The sequence below is a fragment of the Eutrema salsugineum genome, unplaced genomic scaffold (assembly GCF_000478725.1).
Source record: "Eutrema salsugineum unplaced genomic scaffold, Eutsalg1_0 scaffold_12, whole genome shotgun sequence".
Lineage (NCBI taxonomy): Eukaryota > Viridiplantae > Streptophyta > Magnoliopsida > Brassicales > Brassicaceae > Eutrema > Eutrema salsugineum.
The window spans coordinates 902,553-917,416 of NW_006256895.1; the positions used below are offsets into that span (position 1 = coordinate 902,553).

General features: G+C 50.2%; 2 protein-coding genes and 1 non-coding gene across 3 annotated transcripts; 1 reads left to right on the forward strand and 2 right to left on the reverse strand.

Annotated features, from left to right (window-relative positions):
- Positions 1-5,548: 5,548 nt before the first annotated feature.
- On the forward strand, positions 5,549-8,172 carry LOC112089278. Its single transcript, XM_024160348.1, has 3 exons — positions 5,549-5,710; positions 5,850-7,429; positions 7,578-8,172. Exons 1-3 carry the CDS (start codon positions 5,549-5,551, stop codon positions 8,170-8,172), a joined length of 2,337 nt encoding a protein of 778 aa, XP_024016116.1.
- Positions 8,173-9,540: 1,368 nt separating this feature from the next.
- Positions 9,541-12,151, reverse strand: LOC112089279 (uncharacterized protein At3g60930, chloroplastic-like). The gene is made up of 3 exons (XM_024160349.1): positions 11,221-12,151; positions 10,384-11,171; positions 9,541-10,311 (listed from the first exon to the last, which is right to left on the reverse strand). Exons 1-3 carry the CDS (start codon positions 12,149-12,151, stop codon positions 9,541-9,543), a joined length of 2,490 nt encoding a protein of 829 aa, XP_024016117.1.
- A 2,375-nt stretch (positions 12,152-14,526) lies between these two features.
- On the reverse strand, positions 14,527-14,632 carry LOC112089524. The gene has a single exon (XR_002901162.1). It is a non-coding gene; the product is annotated as a small nucleolar RNA R71 (small nucleolar RNA).
- Between the last annotated feature and the right edge of the window lie 232 nt (positions 14,633-14,864).

The window sequence follows — 14,864 nt, forward strand, 5'->3', positions numbered from 1 at the left end:
TCGACCTCAGCCATGTCTGAGTAGATCCCGAGTTGGGCTTAGGGTTCCCGAAAGGGGCTCTCATAATCGATTAAGAAATCTAGGTTTATAGATATGAGATTTCGACCTGTTCTCTGTTTATTCTTGTTCTTATTGCATGTATGATTGATTGATCACCTAATATCTGATCTAGATAGTTAGTGTTGTGAAAGTTTTCATTAAGTATCAGACCTAGAATGAAACAGGCGATTTTTTCGTAGGAGTGGAAACCTACCTGCGGCGAGATCGTGAGTATTGACGAGTCTTGTGCAGCTCTTGCGTTCTCTCCCTTCCAGGGCCAGAGTGGAAACCTACTAGTCAGGGTTGCGAGAAACAGTTGGTTATGATCACGACAGTGACATAGTCATACCGCAGTACTCTAGCTCTAGAACCCATATATCGTTATCCGTCAATCCCAATCTATTTACCCTAGTGTTAAAACCGATTATGATTCCTTAGAGTTCCCAAAAGCTCAGCGTTTTTAGCCATAGTTTACAATTCCATCGATTTTTATTTGCTTACTTAAACCTGCATTTCAATTCCCCTAGTTCGATATTTTACTTGCTTTACTAGTCTTTCATTCGATATTTTACTTGCTTTATTAGCCTTTCATTCGATTTCTATACTTGTTTTTAGGATAGATTTATTTGCTTTCTTTTGCTTTAGGTTAATTCGTGACAAACAAACAACCTTGAAAAAAAAACAATCTAGTCTAGACATAAAGTTAAAAACCGTAGAAGAATACCAGGCACACAAATCTCTGTGGATTCGATCCCTAAATACTACAATCGATTAGCTGTGCACTTGCAGCTTTCATTTGTTTTGTTAAGGATAAAACTTGTTCCCTCATGCAGTTGAAACGACATCAAGTTGTTGGCGCCGTTGCCGGGGATTTCTTTTGCTGCCTTTTGCTATTTTTCTTGTTTTAACTTCTGTTCTAGACACCTGATCTCTAGTTCTTTCATAAAGTTTTGCTGAATTATCTTTTCCTTCTTTTGTTTTTCTCTGAATTGCATGAATACCAGGCGCAGATCTGTAGAAAACATTCCAATTCTAGACGAGATAGACAGACACGAAAGAGAACTTCGAAGACTTAGACGAACGCAAGGAATGGCCAACGACGACCAGCCTGGAGATCCTATTAATCAAACTTTGAATATGGACCAAGACGGGTCCGAACATGGAGAAAATGAAGAGAATGATCACAGAGGAGGTGATCATGCTCGACAAGATGGAGAGGAGGATGAGGTTCCTCCAAGAAACCACCAGAACCGTGAAAGAGAAGAATGTGAAGACCTTGAAGCACCCATCAATGCAGCCGATGGTGACCAACAAGGAATGCAGCCGAATGGATGTGTTAACTGTTGGGGTCGGTTTTCACCCCACGTAGATAAGACCATCTCAAAATGACTAAGTATAGAAGAAAGACAAGCGGAGAGCCGTTCTCACCAAGTGGGAGAGCCGTTCTCACCAAGTGGGAGAGCCGTTCTCACCAAGTGGGAGAGCCGTTCTCACCAAGACAAGTGGGAGAGCCGTTCTCACCAAGACAAGTGGGAGAGCCGTTCTCACCAAGTGGGAGAGCCATTCTCACCAAGTGGGAGAGCCGTTCTCACCAAGACAAGTGGGAGAGCCGTTCTCACCAAGACAAGTGGGAGAGCCGTTCTCACCAAGTGGGAGAGCCGTGAAAATAGGCCAGTAGGGAGAGCCATGAGGAAAAGAGAGATGGGTCGAGCCGTATCACAAGAAATGGGCCGAGCCCCTCTCCAACACGCCTGGGCTGAGCCGCGCTTCGGTGAGGTGGACCAGCTCACGTCTCGACTCAAATGGCAAACGTCCCGAGCCGTGGAGAAGTTTAGATGGGCCGAGCCGTGGAAGAGCTTAGATGTCCCGAGCCGTGGAGAAGCTTATATGGGCCGAGCCGTGGAGAAGGAGAATGATGGGCTGAACCGTGGCCTTGGGAGACGAAGCCCATAAAAACCCTAGGCGAAATACAAAGGCGGTGAGCCGCACGAGGCGATAAGGAAATATTCCGAAAATCTCTCCCGAGATTCTCGGCTAGGCGGTTCAGAGAGTTAGTATAAATAGACGATCTATACAATTCATTCTGTAACTTTTGCAACCCTAAGCAATAAGAGCTAAACACTTTTACAGCAAGAAAAACTTTCTTTCGATCTTACTGTTCTTGACGATAAACCCTAGAAGTTTCCGATCCCTTAGTTTTCCTTAAACAAATTTCTGGTTGTGCGAGTTTTGGCTCACACAATTTGGCGCCATCTGTGGGGAATCGAAACTTTCTTACTCTAAATCGACAAGACTTTAAGATCCGAAGAACATGGCGAGCAACACCCCCGACGACAACAACAACAACAACACCGGTAACGGCGCGGAGAAGGACGCTCTGGCATCGGGCACAACGACGGCAACAATCAAAACCCAGGAGGAGATGCGAAACATGATGGCTGCGTTGATGAAGAAAATCGACGAACAGGATAAAAGAAACGAGGCGATTACGGAGAGGCTCGACGCGATGGCGGCTGAGCGACTGCACCCAACTTGGAGAGCCGGATTTCCCGACCCGATGGATGGAATCCGGAGATGCTTCGATTTCTCGGCACCTGCAGAAGCCTCAGGGAGCGGCGCAAGAAACCCCTCGGCTCCTCCTATGTCTCGTCTCCTCGAAGAACAGACCCCTGCGGTGAACCGAGTCAACATAACCGAGCCGCCCCCTCTCCGCCGAAACTCGAGGCGACGAGCCGGCGAAGAAGGAAACGATGCGATCGACATAGACGCCCAGCAGAACAACGGAACCACGAATCTGCAACAAACCGGCTCGGCTCGCCGAATAAGTCAAGAAGAGCTCGCCTCGGCACTAAACGGCATCCAAACTGACGAAGTCTCCGATCCGACCCGCGGCGACAATCCAACCGAGGAGGAAGAAAACCTCCAATGGATCGAGCAGGCAGAGCGCGAAGACGAGCCGAGGAGAGAGGAGCGGGAGCGACCTCCCCAATCAAAGGGAATGACTCACGCACAAACTCTTGAACTCAAAGAGCTGCGAGCCTCGATGGCTCGGACGGTAGCTGAAATACGCGCCATGAAATCCCAAGTGCACAATGCGACAAACGCCGCGCCCGAAATCGACCGAATGCTTGAAGAAACTCTAAGAACCCCATTCACTACAAGAATCACGGAGGCCAGGATTCTTGAGTCGGGGAAGGTGAGAATCCTGTTCTACGAAGGAACAACCGACCCGAAGGCACACATCACAGCGTTTCAGATAGCGATGGGACGAGCCTTCACAAAGAACGCCATTAAATTCACCGAGCGTGAAATAGATGCCGGATACTGCCTGCTCTTTGTGGAGCATCTCAAGGGAGCCGCACTCGAGTGGTTTTCGAGGCAGGAACGAAATTCAATTAGCAATTTTCAACAGCTCTCCGCTTTGTTCCTTAAACAATACTCGATGTTTATGGACAGAGGAACATCTGATGCCGACCTGTGGACATTATCCCAAGGACCGAACGAACCGCTTCGGGATTACATGGCAAGATTCAAGGCAGTCGTATCCAAAATAGAAGGGATAAGCGACAAGGCTGCGCTCGAGGCTCTGAAGCGATCTTTGTGGTACAAATCCGAGTTTCGACGGGAGATGGCTCTCAACACGCCGCAAACAATCCAAGACATTTTGCACCGATCATCAGACTTCGTCGTAAACGAGGAGGAAATGAAAAACTTGGACGAGCAGTACGAAGCAACGAAAGCGGCAATCCGAAGCTCAATTTTGCCGCGCCCCGCGAAGAATGGCAACCCATCGAGCAACACAACAACGCACAGCTCGGATGAACCTAGAAGCGGAGGCGCCCATAATTACCAGGTAGGCACCGGACGCGGAAGAGGAGAGCCGCGCAACAACACTTGGGTGAGAAAGTCCGCCAACTATGACGAGAAGGTTTTTTGCGAGTATCACCAGACCTACGGGCATTCAACGGCTCAATGTCGAACTTTAGGAGCAAAGCTTGCAGTAAAGATGGCAGCGGGAGAGCTCCAAAACGCGGTCAGCATCAAAGACCTCGTCCCTAACGAACAACAAGAGAGAACCGAGCCGAGCGGCGCGGCGGAACCCGCGAATCCTCCCCGACGAGGTGATAACCCCAAGCGTGACAGGAGAGGCGAACCTGAAGAGCGACCCGAGCCGAGGCAAAGGATCAATATGATCATGGGAGGATCCCAATACTATCATGATACCGTATCCTCCATCAAAGCCTATCAGCGATCTCCTTCGCCGAGGAGGAAACGGTAGGAATTGATCGACCTCATAACGATCCGTTGGTAATTGAGTTAACGATCAGGGATCATGACGAGCAAGGGTGCTCATCGATACTGGAAGCTCGGTGAACGTCATCTTCAGGGAAACACTCAGAAGAATGGGAATCGACCTCTCCGAGGTCGAAGCAATCCCAAAACCTCTAACCGGATTTTCAGGAGAAACGACGATGACTATGGGAACGATCAGGCTTCCTGTGGTAGCTGGCGGAGTCACTAAGATCGTCGAATTCTGCGTCACCGATCACCCAGCAATATACAATGTGATCATGGGAACTCCGTGGATCAACGAGATGAGGGCGGTACCCTCTACCTATCATCTCTGCCTCAAATTCCCAACCCCAGCAGGTGTTAAAACGATATGGGGGAGTCAGAATGAGTCACAAATCTGCTGCCTAGCCGAGCATAAGCTAAGGAACCCCGTCACCGACGCACGAGCAGACATCGACCGCAAAAAGATGAAGACAGACCGAGAGCCCACGAACGAGCTCTCGAAACTCTTATAGCAATTACAGATCACGGAGAGCCGCAAAACACGCGCCGAGCCAGTATGCGATGCAGTGGACTCAGTATGTATAGATGAGGCGCGCCCGGAGCGATGCATCAAAATAGGAACAAAACTGGAAGAGCCTCTGAGAAGCGAACTCCTTTCCCTCCTCAAGGAAAACATCAACACTTTCGCCTGGACAGCAGAAGATATGCCAGGCATAAGCATCGATGTGACCTGTCACGAGCTGAATGTGGATCCGACCTTTAAACCAGTGAAGCAGAAAAGAAGGAAGCTCGGCCCCGAACGAGCTAAAGCAGTTAACGACGAAGTCGCAAGATTACTCAAAGTAGAATCAATCGCCGAGGCCAAATATCCAGACTGGCTCGCAAATCCAGTGGTCGTGAAGAAGAAGAACGGCAAGTGGCGAGTATGTGTGGATTTTACCGACCTCAACAAGACGTGCCCAAAAGACAGCTTTCCCTTGCCACACATAGACCGGCTCGTCAAAGCCACTGCAGGGAATATACTGTTAACATTTATGGACGCGTTCTCCGGCTAAAATTAGATCCTAATGCATCCTGATGATCGAGAAAAAACGGCATTCATAACTGATCGCGGGATATACTGCTACAAAGTCATGCCTTTCGGGCTCAAGAACGCAGGAGCAAAGTATCAACGGCTCGCAATAAAATATTCGCGGCTCAGCTCGGAAAAACTATGGAAGTATACATCGATGACATGTTAGTCAAATCACTCAAGGAGGAAGACCACGTCGCGCATCTACGGGAATGCTTCGAACAATTGAACAAGCACAACATGAAACTAAACCCGGCAAAGTGTAGGTTCGCGGTCACCTCGGGAGAATTCCTCGGCTATCTGGTAACTGACCGAGGCATAGAAGCAAATCCCAAGCAGATCAAAGCTTTAATTGAGATGCCTTCTCCAAGGACAAAGCGCGAAGTGCAGAGGCTCACAGGAAGAGTCGCCGCGCTAAACAGGTTTATTTCCCGTTCCACAGACAAATGCCTGCCCTTCTACGACACCCTCCGAGGAAACAAAAAAATTTGAGTGGGACGAACGATGCGAGACGGCTTTCCAGGAATTGAAGGATTATCTAGCGAGCCCACCAATCTTAGCAAAACCAGTCGAAGGAGAGCCGCTCTTCCTCTACATCGCAGTGTCTGCTACAGCAGTAAGCGGAGTGCTTATCAGAGAAGAACGATCCAAGCAAAAGCCCATTTTCTACATCAGTCAGACATTGACCGACGCCGAGACTCACTACCCCCAGATCGAGAAGGTTGCCCTAGCCGTCGTAGTCTCGGCTCAGAAACTGCGCCCATACTTTCAATCACATTCGATTGTTGTGCTCGCTACGCTTCCACTGCGCTCGATCCTACACAGCCCTAGCCAATCCGGTCGGCTCGCCAAGTGGGCCATAGAGCTAAGCGAATACGACATCGAGTATCGGAACAGGTCGTCTGCAAAGTCTCAGGTGCTCGCAGATTTCCTCATTGAACTTCCCGTCGAAGCAACAAACGAGCCGACACTAGACGAAGTGTGGATGCTGCACGTCGATGGCTCGTCGTCTAAACACTGCTCGGGAATAGGAATCCGCCTCACCTCTCCCACCGGAGAAATATTGGAGCAATCTTTTCGCCTGAACTTCCACGCCTCGAACAATGAAGCGGAATACGAAGCATTGATCGCCGGCATACGACTAGCGCAGGGAATTGGAGTTCGAAAGATAAGAACCTTTTGCGATTCACAGCTCGTAGCATGTCAGTTCAACGGAGAATACGAGGCGAAGGATGGACGAATGCGAGCTTACCTCAAAGTTTTCCGAGAGTTGGTGCAAAAATTCGATGAGTTCGAACTCACTCGCATTCCCCGAGGAGAACACACCTCGGCCGACGCATTGGCAGCACTCGCTTCGACCTCGGACCCGGACCTCCGGCGAACGATCCCAGTCGAATTCATCGAACGTCCTAGCATCGAAGAGGTGGAAGGAGTTCGGCTGATAAATCCTCCTGAACAAGAACAAGAGGACGACGAAGCCTTTCCTATGGACGAAGACGCCTCACCGGCCGAGCCGGAGTACGGCTGCGACAAAGAATGGCTCGGAGCTATCCGAATGTATATCGCCGTTGGAGAGGTGCCAACAGACAAATGGGAAGCCCGCAAACTAAAAGCTCAGGCCACGCGGTATGTCCTCGTCGATGGCGAGGTGTTTAAGTGGAGATTTTCAGGGCCTCTCATGACATGCGTCGAAGGACCGGAGGCAAGAAAGATCATGCACGAGGTGCACAGCGGCGCGTGCGGGAACCATTCCAGCGGAAGGTCGCTCGCTATCAAGATTAAACGGCACGGCTACTTCTGGCCCACGATGGTCAAGGACTGCGAGAAATTTACAGCAAAGTGCGAGAAGTGTCAGCGGCACGCTCCAACAATTCATCAACCCACCGAGTTGCTCTCGTCAATTTCATCACCTTATCCGTTCGATAGACATCGTCGAACCTCTACATCGCTCGAAGCAGAAGCGTTTCCTGCTCGTCCTCACGGATTACTTTTCCAAATGGGTCGAAGCCGATTCCTACGCAAGCATAAAGGATGATCAAGTCGAACACTTCGTCTGGAAAAATATCATCTGCCAACACGGGGTCCCCTATGAGATAGTCACCGACAACGGATCCCAGTTCATCTCAACACGCTTCGAAGCCTTCTGCGAGAAGTGGAAAATCCGCTTCAGCAAATCTACGCCAAGATACCCTCAAGGGAATGGACAAGCTGAAGCAGCCAACAAGACGATCCTCGACGGTCTGAAAAAGAGGCTCGACGCCAAGAAGGGACGGTGGGCAGACGAACTCGAAGGAGTCCTTTGGTCTCATCGAACAACTCCGCGCCGAGCCACCGGGGAAACTCCATTCGCTTTAGTCTACGGATCGGAGTGCGTAATTCCCGCCGAGGTGGATTTCCTTTGTATTCGACGAAGACTTCTACCAGGACAGGAGGGCTTGAACCACTTAATGATGCTAGATGAGCTCGACCTAATCAACGAAAAGCGCGACAAAGCCTTAATTCGAATACAGAACTATCAACAAGCAACGGCGCGATACTACAACAAAAACGTTCGTAGCCAAAGATTCAAAGCAGGGGAGCTCGTCCTCCGGAAGGTCTTCCAAAATACTGCCGAGAAGAACGCAGGAAAGCTCGGAGCAAATTGGGAAGGTCCTTACAAGGTCACAAAAGTGGTTCGTCTAGGAGTCTACGAACTCGCGACACTAGCTGACGAGGCGATTCCAAGATCATGGAACGCAATGCACCTGAAGAAATATTATCACTAAGGATACAGCACGACCAACACGAACTACGAGACGGCTTGATCCCTGCAAAGGGTACGTAGGCAGCCCGTCCTCGGACGGGTTCAGCTGTCCCCCCTCCTAAAAAGGGGGGGGGAGTGGGTACGTATACATACCTCTTTTAACTCTACAATTTTAGCTTGCTCACTTAGGAACATCGCCACTTCGGCACATTCTCAGTTCGTTTTGAACCATCTACTATTTCACGTTTGTTCATTATCGCTTCGGCTAGTTTCTCATTCTTTCTAAATCAGCAACTTATTGTAACAAATTCGGATTTTTTAATTCTTTCACTCATCACTTCGGCGAGTAATCATGACCTGGTTACCTCGGACCTTAATCGGTCCTCAGTTTCAGTTCGGCAAACTAAGCCACCGAACGCCTCGTCTCGTTGCTGGCCACAGCGGGGCAACAAATACAAAGTTCTCTAAACGGGTTTTTACCACCTTTCCTAGGACGAGGGTGCAAGTTACATCCTCTATGGATAAAAATTAAGCGCGCTATACAAATATCAGACCAAAACGTATCAGGTCGCCACGGTTTACTATCGCACACGAGATTATAAGTCGAGACTACATCGCTTTCTCTAAAACCGAAGTAAACTCTTGAAACCTGGACACACATACTCATCCTCTCGGAAACGCCGGTCCATAGTCAAAATCAATAAGACTACCGAATCATCCTCGGTCAACAAAAACAAAACGCCTCGTTGTTTACACGGCTCGGCACTACGCAACGAGAAAAATGCCTCGTCGTTTACACGGCTCGGCACCACGCGACGAGAAAAACGCCTCGTCGTTTACACGGCTCGGCACAATGCAACGAGAAAAACGCCTCGTCGTTTACACGGCTCGGCACCACCCAACGAGAAAAACGCCTCGTCGTCTACAGGGCTCGGCACCATGCAATGCGAAAAACGCCTCGTCGTTTACACGGCTCGGCATTGCCAGCAAAAATTTGCCTCGACTTTCCAGCACCACCTAAAAGATGTTCCACAAAACTAACTTCCAGCTCGGGATTAAGAATCCAAACGAGATCCTTAAACGACTCGACCCTTAGCTCATATTTCTATCGATTTCGGCCAAGGAAAGCGATCAAAATCATTTTTGACGCGGCAGTTTTCATCCTCGACAATTTTCTCTAAGCCAACGGTTTTCACAGATATTCGTACAGATCGTTAAAAATAAATGCTTCAAATCCTAAAACGGCAAAGGGAAAGAGAATATATCCATAAGCGAAAATAAATGTCGGGTGGATAAAGCCGTCCAGGCACAAATTGCATAAAAAGTTCGGAAAGCAGACACAAATTGCATAAAAAGTATAGAAAGACAAAACAGAGAAAAGCAGAGAATATCAGGCCGCGGACTGCGTTTCACGCTCGGCAAGGAGGTTCGAGAGGACCGGCGTGCCCCCGTTCGATCCATTCGGATCAACGACGCCTAAGTTGGCCGCTGTCTCTTCGAGCGGCTCGTTACCTATGTTGGTGTCGACCGAATCCGGTGATACGGGCGAGAAAACCAGCTCGCCTTGGATCTCGGAGGCAATGCGCTCATACGCGTCGTCGTCAGCATATTCGCTCTCCCAGCTCTTTAGCTGCGCCTCCTCATCATCGAGCATCGGGGCGTCTGGTCTTTTCAGGACCGCAATCATCGCAAGGTTGCCCTTGATTTGCCCCAGATCGTTCTCGTCGTTTTTGGCCTTCTCGAGCTTGGCCAAACCCTCCTCCACCTTGGCGAGGCGTTCCTGAAACTTCGCCGTAACCTCTCGCCTCGCCTCCTTTTTCGCTCGCTTGACCTTGACGTCAAACAAGGCGTCCTTGGCCTCGATACGCCTCTTCAGCAATGCCACCTCGGCGCTTTTGGCTCTCCTTGCCTCCTCCAGGCGAATCACCGAGGCGGAAACTTTGTCAACGTTGGCGCGGAGAACTATTTTCTCCTCTTCCAGCCTCGACACTCTGGACATCGCCTCGTCGAGTTTCCCCTTCGCCGCCGTGGCCTCGTTCTGGGCCTCTTCCAGCTTCGCCTTTGACGCCGCGGTCTCGCCTCGGGCCTCGTCTAAGCGACGTTCGACCTTAGACAAGTCCGCCTCGTATTCGGCCATTAAGTCGTTTATGGCCGCAACAAACTGCACAGAACAAACTCGCGTTAAAAACTTCGTAAAAATTTGCGGAAATAAAGAAAAACAAATATAACATACCTTGGTACCGCGCTGTGCCATCGCGCCGTACGACCTCGGCCTTCTCAGCTTCTCCGAAGGAGGAAGGCGCGTGCTCGCGTTTTTTACACGCGAGAACATGACGACAGAGGCGTCGGGGTCGTCCACGACCAACTTGCGCGCGGCAGGGTCCCTGGGCGTCGGCTTCCGCCTCTTCTTGGATGGCTCGTCTTTCTGAACGGCGATGCCCTTCCGTTTGTCAGTAGCCGAACGTTTTGAGCTAGAGTCATGCTTCTGAACAACAGAAGTCGGTGGCCTCGTCGACTTCGGGAGGGCCAGGATGGCGGAGTGCGAAGGAGTCTTACTCCGCGCCGCCGAGCCTTCTCCGGACACCTCGGGGATAATTTCGCCCGGTTCCACCTCGGGCGCTGCATCTTTTTCAGCCACCTTTACAGTGTTGCCTTCTGCGACTCGGTCCATTACATCCCCTTCCCGGCTCGGCGGGTCGGGTTGAGGAACGGCCTCGGCTTGCGCTGAAACCGCCTCGGCTTGAACCGCCTCGGTTTGCGCATGAGCCGCCTCGGCAGCTCGTCTAGCGGCCTCCTCTTCCTCGCGCCTCTTCCTTTCTCTAAGAGCAATTATCACCATCTTCTCCCGGGTATCTCTTGAAGAACTTGAGGACGAAGAGCTGACGAGGACTCCGGCGAGGATGGCTAGCACTTTTTCTACTCTTTCGAGGGTGAAGTTCTTTCTCCAATTAACCTTCCGCGCCGAAAGAGAGTCTTGAACCGTAAAGAGGTCGTCAGGAATCGGGGGAAGAAAGCACCGAACTGCAAAACAAAGCAAAAAAGAAAAATTTTCAGAAAAGAAAGAAGATACCGAAAATAGTTCCGAGCCGAGGCAAAGCTTCGGGTCGGCTACCAAGTGGTCCCCAAGCGGTCTTGGTTCTTTGAACGTAATTCTCGCCGACCGACGCCTCGTTCACCAAGACGTAAAAGAAGTGTTCAGTCCAAAACAGATCCTTGCTGGGAAAACCGCCGATGATCCGTCGCTTCGCCTTGTTGGAAATATAGAATCTATTTCCCTTCGGAGCTTTCCTGACTTCCAGCAAGTTCAGTAGGTGATTCAGCTCGATATCAACTCCGCACTCGAAGCTTCGAACTAAGATGCCGATCATATGCCGTAATCCCCTCGGCATGATTTGCCCAATCGAGATCCCGTGTTTCCAGAGATATTCGAGGATCACTCCGGGGATCGGGAACCAGAGGAAGCAAAGCTCGAAGAACGCCTCGTACAGAGTGAAATGATTCTCTGGAGGGTTGTCGGCTCGGTCGCTCTTCTCTGGAACGACAAACTGCACCGCCTCGGATATCTCGAAGCGATGCCTCAACGCCTCGAGCGACTCAAGGGAGCAGAGTGTAGATCCAGGCGGGTCAGGTTTTTGTCTCTTAACTCTCGGCCCTCGCCCAGATGTGGAAGCGCCTCGGGACGCCATGAGACGTTCCAATTCAAGCTCCGCCTCGAAAAGGTCAAAGGGAAATGCCTCCTCCTCGGCCTTGAGTGCAGCGCGGTTAATGTCCTCATCAGGAACAGGATCCTGGGGACGGCTCGTCAAAACCGACAGCTCGCCATCCGGAGAGCCGACATCTGATGGGCTTGCATGGTTTGACGCTTCGTCAGATGAGCGATTGGAGGGGCTCGGCGAAACAGACGCCTCGGAGGATTCTGCCGTACCTCTCCCCTCGGCATCTACGCGGCTCGGCTCGTAATGAAAAAGTGAATCCAACGAATCGTCGGAGCAGCTCGACATAATTTACGACTTGTACAAGAGTTACAGCACGACTCGACGAGCCTCTACCGGAATAAGATCTGGAACGGCGGAGACCTCGGAAACCCTAGCCGGAAAATAAATAAACTAGAGAGAGAAAGAAGAGAGAAGGGAGAGCTACCTTTGGTAAAAACGAGTGAGTCTGAAGATAATGAGGAAGAATGAAGGAGCTCACCCATTTATAGGAAAACCAAAGCGCGTGAATTCCGCGTAAACCTCGGGAAACCTTCCAAACAGCGCGTGGAATCCGCAGTGAAATGCCTAGATCGAATTGCGTCGATCGCACGCGCCAATAAATGGGATATCCAAGTTTTCACCCGGTGTCTCACCAAAGAAAACGCCTCGTCGTTAACGAAACAGCTCGGCGCTAACTCTTGCTCTTGAAACGCCTCGTCGTTAACGAAACGGCCCGGCGCTAACCCTTGCTCTTGAAACGCCTCGTCGTTAACGAAACGGCTCGGCGCTAACTCTTGCTCTTGAAACGCCTCGTCGTTAACGAGACTGCTCGACATTAACTTTTCTCTCGGAACGCCTCGTCGTTAACGAAACGGCTCGGCACAAACTTCCTCTCGAAATGCCTCGTCGTTAACGAGACGGCTCGGTGTTAACTTTTCTCTCGGAACGCCTCGTCGTAAACGAAACGGCTCGGCACGAACTTCCTCTCGAAATGCCTCGTCGTTAACGAGACGGCTCGGCGTTAACTTTTCTCTCGGAACGCCTCGTCGTTAACGAAACGGCTCGGCACGAACTTCCTCTGGAAACGCCTCGTCGTTAACGAAACGGCTCGGCGTTAACTCCCTCTCTTAAAACGCCTCGTCGTTAACAAAAACGGCTCGGCACGAACTTTCCTCGAAACGCCTCGCCCTTTGTTCGGCTCGGCATAACCTTCTCAAATCGCCTCGGCTCATTATTACCAAACAAAATTGCCTCGTCCTTAAACTTGCCTCGGCACCCTCGGCACTCCCTGGAAACGCCTCGGCGTCATCATTCCCAAAACACCTCATCTGGGCTTATGTCATAACAGCTTGACTCGATGGTTTATCCTACGGTCAGGAGTAATGGACGTCGTCACTCTCGCCTCTGAAACTGACGAGCTGGGGGGCTAACTGTTGGGGTCGGTTTTCACCCCACGTAGATAAGACCATCTCAAAATGACTAAGTATAGAAGAAAGACAAGCGGAGAGCCGTTCTCACCAAGTGGGAGAGCCGTTCTCACCAAGACAAGTGGGAGAGCCGTTTTCACCAAGACAAGTGGGAGAGCCGTTCTCACCAAGTGGGAGAGCCGTTGTCACCAAGTGGGAGAGCTGTTCTCACCAAGACAAGTGGGAGAGCCATTCTCACCAAGACAAGTGGGAGAGCCGTTCTCACCAAGTGGGAGAGCCGTGAAGATAGGCCAGTAGGGAGAGCCGTGAGGAAAAGAGAGATGGGCCGAGCAGTATCACAAGAAATGGGCCGAGCCCCTCTCTAACACGCCTGGGCCGAGCCGCGCTTCGGTCAGCTGGACCAGCTCACGTCTCGACTCAAATGGCAAACGTCCCGAGCCATGGATAAGTTTAGATGGGCCGAGCCGTGGAAGAGCTTAGATGTCCCGAGCCCTGGAGAAGCTTAGATGGGCCGAGCCGTGGAGAAGGAGAATGATGGGCCGAACTGTGGCCTTGGGAGACGAAGCCCATAAAAACCCTAGGCGAAATACAAAGGTGGTGAGCCGCACGAGGCGATAAGGAAATATTCTGAAAATCTCTCCCGAGATTCTAGGCTAGGCGGTTCAGAGAGTTAGTATAAATAGACGATGTATACAATTCATTCTGTAACTTTTGTAACCCTAAGCAATAAGAGCTAAACACTTTTACAGCAAGAAAAACTTTCTTTCGATCTTACTGTTCTTGACGATAAACCCTAGAAGTTTCCGATCCCTTAGTTTTCCTTAAACAACTTTCTGGTTGTGCGAGTTTTGGCTCACACATTAACCGCCCTGTTCAGCAAGCAAATCAACACCGAAGACAAGCCAGAAACCATCGCATAGCTGATTTCGATGCACCTACTCAAAACTTTCAGAACCGATCTGCAATTCAAGTTCCATTTCCGAACCGGAATGAGTTTGAAGTCAAGCCTCAAATCATCTCATTGGTGAAACAAAACCAATTCCATGGAGTTCCTTCTGAACACCCAATGGACCATATCGAGCTCTTTGAAGAAATCTGCAGCATGATGAGAACAAACCAAGTTCCACCAGACTATTTAAAGTGTAAGTTGTTCCCTTTTTCATTAGCAGATAAAGCTCACCGTTGGTTGAAATCTTTGGGAAGAATGTAAAACTGATTTCTTGAACCACTTCTATACTAAGTCAAGGTCGAATCAGTTGAGAACAAAGATCTCAAACTTTCAACAAGGGCCAACTGAATCTTTCTATGAAGCCTGGGAGCGTTTTAAGGAGTATGAACGTGGTTGCCCTCACCATGGATTTCATGGATCAAGCCTGCTGAGCACATTTTACCGAGGTTTGCAACCAAAATACAAACTTTCACTTGATACAGCTAGCAATGGAGATTTTGGACAAAAGGCGATAGCCCAAGGAAAAGCCCTCATCGAAAATTTGGCTCAAGCCAATAGCAATGATTGTCCCGAATACGATCGATCGATGAAGCAAGCCGGAACAGACAACAAGGAGATAACCGAGTTGAAGAACATGGTGAGC

What these genes read in the sequence shown, in the direction of transcription:
- LOC112089278 (XM_024160348.1), top strand. Translation starts at nt 5,549, where the DNA reads ATGGAAGTATACATCGATGACATGTTAGTCAAATCACTCAAGGAGGAA. An exon ending in GAGAATTCCTCGGCTATCTG is followed by an intron (nt 5,711 to 5,849) that starts GTAACTGACCGA and finishes CCCGTTCCACAG; the next exon opens with ACAAATGCCTGCCCTTCTAC. An exon ending in CGAAGCCGATTCCTACGCAA is followed by an intron (nt 7,430 to 7,577) that starts GCATAAAGGATG and finishes AATCCGCTTCAG; the next exon opens with CAAATCTACGCCAAGATACC.
- LOC112089279 (XM_024160349.1), bottom strand. Translation starts at nt 12,151, where the DNA reads ATGTCGAGCTGCTCCGACGATTCGTTGGATTCACTTTTTCATTACGAG. An exon ending in TCGGCTCGGAACTATTTTCG is followed by an intron (nt 11,172 to 11,220) that starts GTATCTTCTTTC and finishes TTTGTTTTGCAG; the next exon opens with TTCGGTGCTTTCTTCCCCCG. An exon ending in TGGCACAGCGCGGTACCAAG is followed by an intron (nt 10,312 to 10,383) that starts GTATGTTATATT and finishes TGTTCTGTGCAG; the next exon opens with TTTGTTGCGGCCATAAACGA.